General features: G+C 41.9%; 1 protein-coding gene and 1 non-coding gene across 2 annotated transcripts; both read right to left on the bottom strand.

The window, feature by feature from the left end:
* Positions 1–660: 660 nt before the first annotated feature.
* Positions 661–12865, bottom strand: ZNF839 (zinc finger protein 839). Its single transcript, XM_030452098.1, has 10 exons — positions 12752–12865; positions 12563–12712; positions 12152–12484; positions 10264–11220; positions 7984–8232; positions 7142–7234; positions 6643–6795; positions 4778–4918; positions 3695–3821; positions 661–2001 (listed from the first exon to the last, which is right to left on the bottom strand). Exons 1-10 carry the CDS (start codon positions 12863–12865, stop codon positions 1034–1036), a joined length of 3285 nt encoding a protein of 1094 aa, XP_030307958.1. The 3' UTR covers positions 661–1033.
* A 624-nt stretch (positions 12866–13489) lies between these two features.
* On the bottom strand, positions 13490–13563 carry TRNAI-AAU. Its single transcript has one exon. It is a non-coding gene; the product is annotated as a tRNA-Ile (tRNA).
* Positions 13564–14298: the final 735 nt, after the last annotated feature.

Here is a 14298-nt window from a genome sequence, read left to right as displayed (position 1 = left end):
TTAGATAATCAAATTTATCTTTTCCAAGGAAAATTTATCAGGGGAAAAAAAAACAACAAACCAAACCAAAATACAAGACAGCAGTAGGTGAGTAATTTAGGAAATTTTCTGTCTGCATAGAGAAACGGGGATTATACTCAAGGATACCTTTTTTTAATGATTAAATAGTACAGGACAGTATGGAGTTACTTGGAAGGTCAAAGCTTAGAACTGGTAAAGGATGTGTCATCTAAAAGAAAAACATGCAGTTGAAGTCTAACAAAAGTAAAAACATCACAAACTAAAGTAAAAAAAGAATTTGGTATCTCCTTAAGGAAAAAATCAGATCACTACTTACCTTCCTCTTTCTAAGTAGCATTATTAATGGTGTGGCTGAACATTAGGTGAACATACTTATATATTTCCAACAGTTCAGCACAAATCAGATCTTCTTTGTGGCTATTTTTGTCTCTAACTCCGTGGATGCTTATTTCAGTCAGGATCAGCTAGGCTGTCACATTGTTCCCAGAATGCATGTGTATGGATTATATTTAAAAGGCCCATTTTTCCAGGCAGAGTTGTGCACATCAAGACTAGATGCTAATGAATATTCAAGCTATCTTTAAGAAAGTGCAACAGTGGTTTGCAATCTCAATGGCACAGAAAATGCATATTTTTAAAAGTTTTTATTTTACCCATATACAGCTTGCCAGTACACAGGACATCACTTCTGAACTGCAGTACAACTTACTGCATTTTTAGATGGCTAGAGAGAAAAGGAATTATGTAACAAAAGGGAATAGTGCAACAGTTTTAGGGTTGACAGAGTTCCACTTTCCACCCACCCCCAACATATAAAGCACACAGAATGACATTAATTCTAGAATTTTTGGTTGCAATGCTGCTAAATTTATATAAACATAAGTTATAAAAAGTACAGGGCATAGAAACAGTTTACAAATAAGTTAAATTCCAATAATTCCAGTATTCACATTAGAAAAATATACATTTTTATAGTCAGTCTTTTCCAGAAGAAAGCATATAGTTTTCTAATTTATGGCTCAAATTCACTTTGTGAGAGCAAAATGTCTTCACTTTGGCCATCTGCTTCCATTGCCAGTAGTGCTTCCACAGTTTCCAAAGGTATCCCCTCAGGTGTGCGAATGTGCATGGTGGTACCATTGGAATCAGTTACAATAACAATGCCTTCTGCCTGAGACAATACAGCAGTTTCAGGATGAGACAGGATAAGCCCATCTGAAGTCTGAATAAAAATCTGTTCGTGTCCCTGAGACAAAAAATCATGGCTCTCATCTGTAATCTCAAAGGCTACAGTTTCATCTACAGTAACTGTATTCTCCAGCACTTGTTCCTCTGTGCCACAAGAAAATTCACTCACGTTTTCACAGTTCACATGAGCAGACAGAGAGGCTTCCTGGACAGCGTTCTGGTGCGACTCAGCCTGAGTAGTGTGTGGGTAGTTCATTGGCACAACGTTTGTTGGAAAAACTTTTTCAAGTTCCTCCATCTCATCAGTCACATCAGTACTAGGAAGTTGTTCAGAATGTTCTCTAATTGCAAAATTATGCTTTTCTTCTTGCAGTTTGTGATATTTTTGTTCGTGACCATTATCTTCACTCATTGCTAAGTTAGTACTCTGACTGCCCATTGCATTCACTGAGCTGCAAAGGTCAGGATTTGACAGTCCACCTCCAGTATTCTCACTCACAAAGTGTGCTTGAACTAACTGAGGTGAGCTGGCTGCTTCAACAGGCAATACAACTTCAGTATGAAGCAGAGATGCATCACCTGACATATCTTGTTCCTGTACAGTCACAGGTTGGGAATACTCTATCCTCATTTTCACGGTCTGAGAAAAGTTACCTGAATTTTCAGCATCAATTCTAACTCCTGAATCAGCAAGTGGATTGTGTTCTGCTGTCTGTAATGTACTTCCAGTTGTGCAGCCAGTGGTCTGCCTATCCTCTGAAAGCAGGATTTCTCCATTTAATGGAGTAAAATCTGAAAAGATGAAAGAAGTATCATTCTGTTGGGCAACCTAATATCACACATCCAAAAATTTATTCAGCCATAATTTTGGAGGACAAGCTAGACTAGTTCCCTGCTTTCTTCCTCCAAATAAGCAAATCTGAAGCACACTGCAATAAGAGTTTCACAGCACTTTCCAATTAGGAAGCCAGTATAGAAATACTTAGGAAGTTTTTTGATAGTGAGGTATTACTGAATATTTCCATGCCAACGGACCTTATATTAGAAGCTGCATTTTCCTCTTAATCCTGAAAACTACAGGATGGGCTGAAAGTCAAACTCAGGGGTTTTTGCACCTGGCATATTGCTGGTAATATCCCAGGCCCAAAGTTGTCAGATGCGTATTCCCATTACCATTGATGGAAGCATTTAAATTTGATGAAGTTTCTGTTGATAACCAAACTTGTCCTGGTCTCAGACAAGTCAAGTTACAACATATACAATGAGCTGTGGTAAAAACCCCAGGAGCACTTTCATTCTGTGAGAGAGAAGGTAAAAAAACACTAGAAATTTAGTCTTTTACCAGTTATTTAACTTAAACCCAAGAGCCAGGTCACAAACCCAGTAGGCAGTTGAACAGCAACTAAGCTGCAGTAGCATGAGCTGTCAGTTTTTATTCTTAAAGATCAAAAGGAACAAGTGAGTGGGTTGCTCTGGGGGGGGTTTGTTATGAGAGGTACAACTGCACAGCAGAGGCCTAACATGGCAGAAGGGATCATTTCTACCTTTTTGTACTGTAGACTAGAAAGTGCAAGTGAAATGAAATTTTGAAAACTCACAGCCCAGAAGAAAACCCTAAATTCAGTAAGAAGTAAGCATGGGCATGCAGAGAAAGAAAAAACTAAGGGAGAAAACAAAAAACCCACAGCCATTAACAGAAAGACAAGCAAAGGCCAAAAGCAAAGCATCTTACAGCACCACCAAAAAAAGATATATACAATGCAAAAGAATGGTACTGATATGCACATGTTATTAGAGATGGGTAGGGGCTGGAACCTTTCACAACAGTGATGATAAAGCCTCTGAATTACTGCAATAGACATCAGTGGAATTTTGGCAGATTACAGGTGAGGACAGATCTTGCTTTCCCATCTAATCCACCCTTACCCTGCTAATCTGAGGGGCAGGGGGGATACAGACAACATAAAAAGAACAGCAACCATGCAAAGACTGTGGTGCAAAATGGTGCCTCAAATCCAGACTCCAGGTCCTGCATCTCCCCTGGGATACAGGGTAGCCTGCACCAGCTTTTCCCCTCCCACAGGCTCCTTTTGCTGGGGCAAAGAGGAAGGGCATGCACAGTGCTTCCTCTTCCTCTGCTCTCCTACTGCTGATACAAAGGTGGTGAACAATCTGCATTATAAGGGATGGAGCACACAGTAATGTGTTCTGGAAGCACACAGAGGGGACAGTACTGTGCTCACAGTACTGCAGCAGCACCAATATCTGGATTGTCATGCTTTCAGAATTGAGCTACTGCTGTGGTATGTAACATCCATAACTTTTCCCCCCCATGAGGCTTTTCCAGTTTAGTATCTGCTTTTGGAGGACCTGTGAAGTAAGTGAAAAAATGAATCCTTAAGACAAAAAACACAGTAGCTTGAAGAACAGAGATTTGTTCAGCTCTTGGCAAACAAAACAGAATTAGAAAATCTGAAGAGGTTACCATCTTTTTCAAGCAGTGTACAAAAATTCCCACTCTTTTCTTTCACTTCATCTTGACTGGCATAAGCATTATTCACATCTTCTAACTTGGTCCTTTTGGCTGATGGCAACAGTTCCTCCCCTGTGCTCTGTCAATACAAGAGATAATTAACTGGCTGCCACCATAACAGCTGACAGTATTGGAAAAGATCACAAACTAACTGTGGGCACTTCATGGCAGTGAACTGATACTCTCCTTAAAAACAGGATTTTACACTACAGGTTTCCTGTGATTTAAACACAACCCTCACACTCTGACAGAATGTCACTAATTACTTCTGCTATTTGGTTGAAAAAATCTGCTCTTTGCTTCAACAACAAAGCTTCTCTCTGAGCCTTTATGATTAACTGTATGGCATGAAGCATGCTATAAGCTCTTGCTCAGACTTCAGTAAGAGCTGTGAACAGCCCCCCCAACACTGTTTGTTTAATGAAGAAAGACCCATCAGCTATTTAAATTTAACCACAGGCAGCAAACTGAAACACACAAGTCTCACTTATCCACCACCAGAAACAACTCTGGCTTAAATAAAAAAGTAGAACAGTTAAGGGGCAGGCCATTAGATAGGAAGCTTTCAAGAAGAGGAAATGTGGCTCCCTGCTACAGCTGTATACTGAAAAAATCTGGTCAACTGACTTGTTAGAGAGCAACTGTTTTTATGCACCTACACCTACCACCAGTTAGCAGAGCAATCTTCTCCAGCACCTGAGCCTGCTGTAGGTTAGCCCATTTACTCCAGATCATTCTCACTGTGGGGACCCCATCTACTACCACCTCAAAAAATAAAAACCAACTCTTTCTTCCCTGTAACGTGACATTACCTGTTAGCCTTTGAAATCCTGTCCTGAATGCTACCAAGTGTCTTCCCAAAGTACTAGTTCATATGCTCTGCTCTGACACCCCAGTATTTCAGAACACCATGAAAGCCATACTGTAATACGAGTCAGGTAATACTAGTATGATTTTGCTAAAACACTTATTCCTTACAAGCCTTCATTTGTCATAGTTTTGTGGGTAAATTTCACACAGGTATTTATTCCATACCTCAACTAACCGTTTCTGTCCCAGTATTTCCACAGGCACTTGCTCACTAACCATTTTAATTACACATTGTGAACAAGAGTCTACACCTTGCGTCTTTCGTTCTCCAGTGAGTATTTCTGTAATTCCTAGTGATTCAGCAACCTTTAAAAACAGTTACAGGAAGAAAAGGAAAAGTTAGCCTCTCCAGTCTGAATACATAAATGCTGAAATACTGGCTTGTTTTCTTGAAGCTGAACTAGAACTACACAGGGTTGAGCCTGACAGTCCAATCATCATGGCTTGATGAAGTATTCAGACTCCCATCTTTTCTTCTAGCCTCCATATTAACAGAACATGACCTTCATTTGAAGGTGAATATTAACATGCAAACTCACAAGAATTATGAGTACAATGGTTATATATAGAATCCGTAGACAGTTACTAAGAACTGAGTTTAATAAAACACTGTTGTGGCTCTCAATTTATTTTTTTTTTAAAAACAAAACATTTAAGTGTTCCTAAGAGTATGACTTAATAAAGATTTCCCACCTTGCCCCCTTTTCATTCCTGTGCTTCATTCCTTATGTAGGTGTGGTACTATATAACTTCTCCAGGCCAGGTTGGTTGGTTGGTTGGGTTGGGTTTTGGTTTGGGGTGTGCTTTGTTTTGCGTTTTTTGTTTGGTTGGTTTTGGGCTAGGTTTTTTTTTCTGTTTCTTTGAGGATTTTAAAAAAACATAATTCCACACTAAAAATATCACATTAACACTCTAGGGAAGCAAGAAAGTGCTTCTGTGTTATAGAATATATATATATTTATAACCAGTATCAATAGCATCCCTTTACTTGATGGAACTTCATTTCTTCAGGGGGAAATGTCAGTGTTAATTACAGAATAGCCAGATGAATACACAGTAATTCTAAAAAGTTCCTTAGCATTTACAATAAATAACACTATTTATTCTGAAAAATAATGAGCCACTGCTAACAGTTTGTACAAGACTTCATTTTTTTAACCAGGATTTTTACAAGAACCAAAATCTATCTCCACCATCCCCAGCTGAGTTTTCCAGTCTGCTCCCCTCTCATAGTAGCTGCACATTCAGTGCTAATGTACATTAAAGAGCACATCATTTATAGAAAATCTGCTGCAGGTAGTATACAAAATAGCAGCTTTGCTACTGGAAAGAGGGAAGGGAAAAGGAAAAATTTTACGTACAAAGAGTTGTTTTATTCTATGCAAGGGGAACATAGATTGATAAGGATCCATAAGGATAAACAGATCCACATTTTGGAAAACTAAATCTACTTTGTCTTTCTAGATACAGCTACATAAACAATTAGTCTGAAGTATATTAGTGTGCAATTTTATTAATGTATTCACTACCTTTCAAATTGCTGATACTGCTGTCAGCTGCACAGATGCATTCAGTTTGTCCTCATTTTCCATTGAAACCACTTGTCCCTTTAAATCAAGGCCATTGATTTTAAATATAGCCCCCCCCTTCCTAATCACACATCAAGGTGTACTTTCATTGAGAGTTAATGCTAAATACACCTTGCAGTAACATGCAACTCTGTACTACCCCAGATACACAAGAAATGTATCAGTGCTGCTAGAATATTTTTAAATTTCTTGTTCTCTCTACTGCCATGAACTAGAACTGTGGTTTTATTGTGGAATTATTTTTCTACTCAGTTAGTTATTGGGACTTTTTACAATAATGTATATATTTGCATGTTTTCTTATGTATATTACGTGATTTTTTTCAAATAACTTTACCAGGATGACAGAGCTTATCAGAGAAAAAATAAAAAATGCACAGCATCTAAAATAAATAAAGCAAACGAAAAAGAAATCCCAATTCCAAACAGAGTGCTTCATTACCTTAGCATCTTTTATTTCAACAGGTTCCTGGTAACTCAGCAAATCAGAGTTACTGATGTGATCATAAGCCATTTTCTTTACCATATTATGCAAGTCTTCAAATTCCCTATATACATCTGGAAAGTAAGCTTTGGCTGGATACCCTTTTTCAACCTAAAAATAAGAGGTGAAAAATAGGGTTTGTTTCCCCATCCCTATAGTTTAAAAAAAGATCAAATTAAAATCTGCCAGTTCGTTCTGTTCAACTTTTTAAAACAGAAGTATTCAAGTCAAAAGCCTATGGAATATTAAAAAATGCCACTGAACCAGGCAGAAAAATCAAGACTTTCAGTCAAGAGACCAACCAGAGATTTGCCTGTCTAAGACCAAGGTCATGTGTAGAACATGCTGCACAATTTAACTTTGGAAATTCAGATCTATCTCTAAAGGAATCTTTTAAAGCATATTCATGGAAGTCTCCCTAAAATAATTTAATAACATTTTTACATAAAACTCTCACCTTCATCAACAGAAATTCATATACTGTAACAAGCTTTGTAAGACGTGGGAGAGCCAGCTCCATTAAGTCTTCATTATCACATTGTTGTATTAGCTGTCAAAAGCCAAAATGAGTTTATTAGAACAGAGCAGCCTACAGACACTATGCATCCCACATGCAGAACATAAATTATCACTAATTTTTGAAAGATACATTATATGTTTAAGAAGCTTTGAGAACAACAAACATAACACCAAAAGATGAGATAAATTAGAAAACCTCAAAACACTTACTATCCATATACAGACAAAACTCAGTCCCACAAATGTTGCCAGCTCATAAAAAGAGCAACATCGGTAGATTTTGTAGCAGTAAAGGATGTTCCACAACACATGAAAATTAAGAACTATATTAAATATATGGATTTTAACCCCCATTCTGTCCTCCACAAAGAACTTCTCTGAGGGTTGGGTTTGGTTTTTTTTTCTATGTTCCCAGATTCAGTTAGGCTTTTTTTTTTAAGTGGTGGAGGAAATACATAATATCTGCTAGTAATTTTCCTTCTCCAGAAAAAGGATAGTGAGAGGATATCTACATGTCATAAGTCCCTTTCCAGAATGAGTCTCCATTTTCCATTTGTCCAGTGTTCTGCTTAAAGTATTTTTTCCTTACAAACAACTTAGTGTTTTCTTCTTAGGTTTTCATCTTGTCACTACACAAAGATGTTTAAAAAAAAAAAAATCTTCTGAAAACAATTTCTTGAAAAGAACTGATGATTTAAAAAAAAAAAAAAAAACAACAACAACAAAAAAAAGAGGGCAGAGGGAAGGTACTTGTGAAGTAATTACAGAAGAGAACCATACCTCTTTTAACCTAGCTTTTCTTCTCAATACATTGTGTTCAGCTGACACACTACTAGTGGACTTTGAAGGGGACTGACCAGGTCTGCTAAGCCTCCCAGAACACCTGGATCTTCCACCCATCCTTGGTCGACCACATCTCTTTGGTCGTCTGGATTTTCCAGGTCCTTTTGGTGTTTTGGATCCCCAGTGTCCTGAACTGGTTTCATTTTGTTGTTCTCCCAGGTGTCTGCTTCCTGCAGATTTACAAGTCTTAATTAAAAGAAAGAGAAAAGTACTTATTCACCGTTTAAAGTGTTTTGAGGAAGACAATTTTATGTTTTCTTAATCTGGGTAAATAATAAATAGGATACTGAGTAAATGCAAAGCTGGATACAAGCATAACTGCAAAGAAAGTTGTGGAATAAATCAACACATTAGTATGACTGCTACTTCTGCAGCACATAAAGTAATCTCTGATAAAATATGTAAAGATAAGTAAAGAGTTGTTTTATGCCAGTTAAATACATTTAGTATTTTTTTAAGTAAAATGTCCTCTTCAAATAGAGAGGTTATAGAAATAAATTTTAATTACCAGTAAAAACACCCAAAGTAAAAATTTGTTTTCATTTTATCTATGTCAAAGCATAAGCTCTTTATATATAAGAGAAAAACTCCAAACAGCCATGAATTGTGACAAGCCTGAGTCACAGTCAAGATATATTGCCCAATTCCACATTTCAAAATCCTTAGTTTTCCCTACAAACACAGCTAAGAGGTAGCTTCCCTTAGAGGATCACATGGCAAACTCCAAGTACATTTTTCTATTTTTAAGTTACTTTTGTGATTTCAGTGCAATTTTTTTTTTTACTTATCAAAGCAGTAATATCTGCTGAGCATGTCTTGTCTTCCCTGCCAAGCTTGAATTTCTAAGAATGTCCAAGTACTTTCTGAGAGGAGTTTACAATAGTATGAGGCTTATCAGGCTTCTTTTGATAATCGGTATATTTTCATCCCAATGTTCAGTAGCTCCCTACTATTCTAGTGATGAGGAAAGCTCTAAAAAAGGCAAATTTATGTCAGTTCTCTCCAAGGATTCGATTACTAAATTAGTTCTAAATACAACATAAGACTAGGCTGAGCATGGGGATCTTGACCACCTTCCTGTCTGTATCAAAACACCAGTTTCAATAATCCTGTTTCTTTCTGGAGAGTAAGTACCTGACCAAAACCTGTAATAAATAATAAGTTGAAGTGCAGATTAGAATCTGTATTTGCTAGTTAAAAGCAGCAAGTCCAACAGCAATCTAGCAGTCAGGACTAGTATTTCACATAAGACTGTCTGAAATTTTTCAAAATTCCCATCATCCCAAGAAAAGTAAGTGCTGCACAGGGAAGCAAAAACTGTAACACAGAGAGCAGACTTTGGTATTCTGCAATTCTCTTCTTCCAAAGATGACAGAGGAGTGTAGAGGGTGGAGGAGGTTTGTTTGCCACACTTCCACCTCACACTGTAAATTTTCACATTTCTGAGAACTTCACATTCACAAATAAAATTAATTTATGTGACACCGCTACATCCAAAAGTATTTTTTGCTGTATCTCTTGCTGAAAGATGTTAGCATAATTTTAATATTAAATGAGAAACTTCACTTTAAACTGACCAACTTAAATTAAAAAAAAAAACAGGAAAAAAATTTGCAGCTAACATAGCTTCCAACCCAGAGACTCGGGTTTCAGCAATGTTTGGCTTCTAGTGGTGGCTAAGCCACACGTTCAAAGCCTACTCTTGAAAAAGCTGCAGTCCACTGCTAGATTCCAAAAAAGTGTCATCACCAAAAAAATACCTATTTCAGTAACAGAAATTAATAGGACAAATTGTGTCTTGCAGTCTATCATATGAAAGGCTGTAACTGAGCAAACCTAGTGTTCTTACCAAATGCAGAGAAAACACAACTGGTGCAGATTTTTTCAAGATGAAAACTGTATGTCAGAAAAACAGTATTTTATGTGTCTGTGCAAGAGTACTATTCCTACAACACTGCAAGAGACAATTTGATTTTTAAAGCACTTCAATGGGAATTTTTTTTCATTTAGTGTATCAGTGGATATTTCTTGAGTAGTACAAGACTTCTACATTTTACTAATGCAATGCTCTACTGAACCGACGTGTTTAAATCTCTACCTTCAGGGTTATAAAAAATAATTAGGCTGTTTTAAACAGGAACTCAAATGAATGAGTATAGTATGAGCTACACAACTGCCATTCTACTTTGCACAGAATTGACAGCTTTTCTAAGCAACATACTTTACCTGTTCTCCAGCCTTCAAACCAACATTTTCTTCCAGGCTGGTACATAGTGCATTTTCATTACTTAAAGTGACAGCAGTTGAATCCAAATGTCCTGAACTCACTGTCTCCTCTCTTATTCCACAAGCACTGTCCACAAATATACTTCCATTAGGCTTATTTAAAGTTATTTTTTGAGGTGAAGACTCCAGCTGCCCATGGCCAGGGTTAAGTTTATAATGTCTTGCTAATCCTCCCTTTCCTATGTAGGATTTTTCACAAGTCTCACATTTGAACATTTTGGGTTTCAGATTATAATTTGAAGAACTGAATAAAGCATCCTTCCCCTTCACCTTTCCTTCTTCATCATCTTCTATACTCAACTCAGAGTAATCATCAGAGTCGGACTGATGACCATCAGCCAAATCTTCCATTTTAATGAATTTATAATCTTTAGCTTTGTATTTTGGGGGGCGTGAAATCCGTCCGGAACGAGTTTTCACTTTCAAAGATTTTTTTAACTTGCCATCTTTTTTGGTTTTTTCAAGGCATGGTATCAGAGTATTTGCTGAACTGGCTGCCGCCATGGTAGTATCTGGAGACCTTCTAGCTGATACAGTGGCACGTGTAGCTTTCTGTCCATTTAGCACCTTAGATGTGGGAATCTTGCTGACAGACACTGATCCATGGGATGGTAAAGGTCTCTGCATAAGCAACTGAACTGGAGACTCAGAAGAACTATGCAGGAATAGTTGTTGCTGTTGTTGCTGCTGCTGCTGCTCAGTTCCTGTGACAGGCTGCATCCTAATTATCTGGGGATTAATAATACCAAGTCCTGGTATGCTAGAACTTCTACCAACCGACTGACTCAGCGTTATAGTTTTGGACTGGACTGGTGCCAGTGATGGCACTGGAGTTTCAGTTTCCTTCATCTGTCCTGGCTGAACTTGGACGCAAATGGCTTCCAGTTGCTTTTGTGGAAAAAAGGAAGAATAGAGATTACACAAATACAGTATTTATAAATAAAGACAATACTTATTAACATGATAAACACATGCCCTTAAAGCAAAGCATGAAGAAAACAATGCACACCACTATTTTTCCAGTTTCATGCATCAAAGGATGGATCTAACATCAAAGCACAGATTCCCTTCCTTCAGGCTATGGCTTTCCTGCACATTCAACACTGCGACTGCTGTTTAACTCAAGCATGTCTAGTTTGCTCCTGGGCCATGTCACAGCTGTGCTTGCTGCCAGCAGCCCTCTTTGGAAACAGCAGTCAGTGCCGCCACATAAGCAGATTCATAACCTTCAGCAAACCAAAAGCAGGAAAACTACAGTCTGCTAAATGACACAAGCTAAATACCACATTCAAGACACACTCTTAAGTGCTCAGGTAAAAAAAAAATTTAAATTTGTGATGACGATGAAGGTAAGGTTTGTGTTACTGTTCAATTCCCTCATGGTCTCTCCTCCTCAGCCAAATTTCTGTCTCAGCTCGAACCAATCATTTAACAATTCCTGCATCCCAAAACGTAGGCTGAAAGTCCAGGTACCGTCACCTTCTGGAAGAAGGGCACGTACATCACTGCTTAACCAATATGAAACAGCTTTTCGAAGCCCTTTCAGTTGCACGTGTAGTCCGATCTAAATACTGACCGCAGTAGCTCGTACCTACAAACGTGGATTTTTCTAAACCACGCTGAAAGTTGTGTCTTTCAGCTGCAAGACTCGAGTCTACACCCAAGGGCAGCTGTGACTGAGAAGGAAAGCAAAAAACAACCAAAACCTCAGTAACCACCCTCCCGAGAACTGCCCTAGGCGGTGGATTTCATCAGCAAACGAGCGCAGTAGGCTCGTTCCGTCCACCCTCCCTACCCACACCCCCGCACCCCCGGCTACCTTCTGCGGGAGGAGCCGTGCGGCGGCCATGGCTTTGCCCTGCTGCAGGGCGACCTGCTGGGCCACGCTCTGCAGCTGCTGCGCGGCGTTCTGCATGATGCTGGCCAGCGGCGGGGCGGCCCCGCACGCCTGAGGTGGCAGCGGGCACCCCCCGCCGCGGCAGGGCGACGGCCCCGGCTCCAGAGGAGAAGCGGCTGCCGGCGGCTTCTGCTGCTCCTGGGCCTTGCTCACTTGTTCGATGACCCGCAGGAGCTCCGCGGGGGCCAGCGGCGTGGCGGCGTGCCGAGGCGGGGGGGGCGGAGGCTCGGCCGTGCCCGGCCCCTGGCTCTCGGCCTTGGCCAGCAGCTGCTCCAGCAGCCGCCGCTGCTCCTCGGCGCTCATCCCCGCGCCCTCCACCAGGCTCCCGTCCGCCTGCAGGTAGAGGACGGTGCCGCTCGCCGCCGCGCCGGCATCCAGGGCGGCCAAGCTCTGCGCCAACTCCTCCGTCACCGCCAGCAGCTCCGGGCCCTCTGCGGGGGGCAGCGGGGCGGCGGACCCCACCACACCCCCACCCTCCTCCTCCTCATCATCATCATCCTCCGGCGCCCGGGCGACCCTGACCGCCGCCACGCTGAGGGCAGCCCCGCCGTCGGTGGCCGCCCCTCCCGGGGGCTCGTCTTCAGCGGAAGGGGGGGGCGGCGGCGCCTCGGTGCCCCCCTCCTCAGGAGCCGCCATCTTGGCAGGCGTCAGCGGGCGGCAGTCGCATCGGCCCCCCCGGGGAGGTCTCGGCGCCGCGGGGCGAAGCGCGGGGCACCGGCGGCACGCGGGCCAATGGCGCCCCCGGCAGCCGCCCGCCGCGCCCCTGGGGCGGGGCCGCCACTCACCGACGGCAGCCGCGAGAGGGCAAAAGGCTCCTGGGGTGTGGCCGCAGGTGGGACCTGCGGGTGACATAAAAGTGGCCGCGGAGAAGGGGCGCCCGTGCGGTTCCCCTCTCTTAAGTGTCCTTTTTGAGACTAGGCGCTCCGCCACTCGTGCCTCCCTCAGGGGGGTTTGTTAAACCCGCGAGGAGTGCGACCAACAAGCAGGTGGCAAGCAGAGTGTCCCGCGCTTATAGTGGAACCGCGACGGAAAAGCGTTCGAAGGGGTGACCGGGCATGCAGCAGCCCGCGCAGAAATGGGGATTCACGCTCTGCCGGGGCTGGCTCCATCAGCCGCCGGAGCACGAGGTAGCGATGAGGGCTGCGACCGTGCAGGGTGAGCCCCGCCGCCGTGCTCGGTGCTCCGGTAACACGTCTCAGCAGAATGGGACGGGCCGGCAGCGGCCTGGGAACACCGAGCGGAAGGAAAAAAACTGCTTTATGGCCCGTACGGGGATCGAACCCGCGACCTTGGCGTTATTAGCACCACGCTCTAACCAACTGAGCTAACCGGCCCGCGCTATTGAACGTGTCCCCAGGCTCTAATGTCCTACTCAATATAAAGCAGAGTGAACAAAGTGATGAGCCAGAGATGCTTCCAACCCGCCCCCCCCCCCCCCTCCCAAGAGCCCAGAGCCAGCACAGCTGCCAACAGTGTCATCAGCTCAGCTAGAAAGCACCGGGCTCCCCCTACAGAGATGCAGCGCCTGGGAAGTAAAGTCAACAGGACAGTTTCATGGGGCAGCTTCGCCTCTCCGTCAATTTTTCGGAGGACAGAGTTTCGCTTCTCCTCAGTTTTTCGAAGAAATTATCTTAGTTTCATATAATTAAACAAAATATTTATTGGAGGCATTTATATTAAAGCATTTCCTCTTCTGGCTTTTTAATGCACTGTTAGCATCCTAGTTTGCATAAACAAATCAGTGAGTTTCTTGCTTTTTTACTACGTATACCGCATTTAAGACAACTTGTCTTCTGAGTTTTGAAGCAGATATGAAAATACATTATGTCTGTTTAGCAAAAGGCAAACGACATGAAGGGGGGGTGAGGACGACTCTCCCAAATAAATCGACTCCCTAGAACTCCGTAAGGCGAAGGTGGTCAATTCGTAGCGGGCCCACGGTCCAGATCCTCGTCTCTCCTTTTAATACTCCTCGTTCAAGCCGGATTAAATTATTAAAGATCTTAATTAAAGATCTTAATTAAAGATCCGCGCTGCATTCGCCGAACCAAGCGAGCCTCACAGCCCGC

This window comes from Calypte anna, chromosome 5A, assembly GCF_003957555.1.
Source record: "Calypte anna isolate BGI_N300 chromosome 5A, bCalAnn1_v1.p, whole genome shotgun sequence".
In the NCBI taxonomy this organism is placed as follows: Eukaryota; Metazoa; Chordata; class Aves; order Apodiformes; family Trochilidae; genus Calypte; species Calypte anna.
Note: the sequence above shows the minus strand (reverse complement) of the source record. Positions and strands in the feature narration are given on the sequence as shown.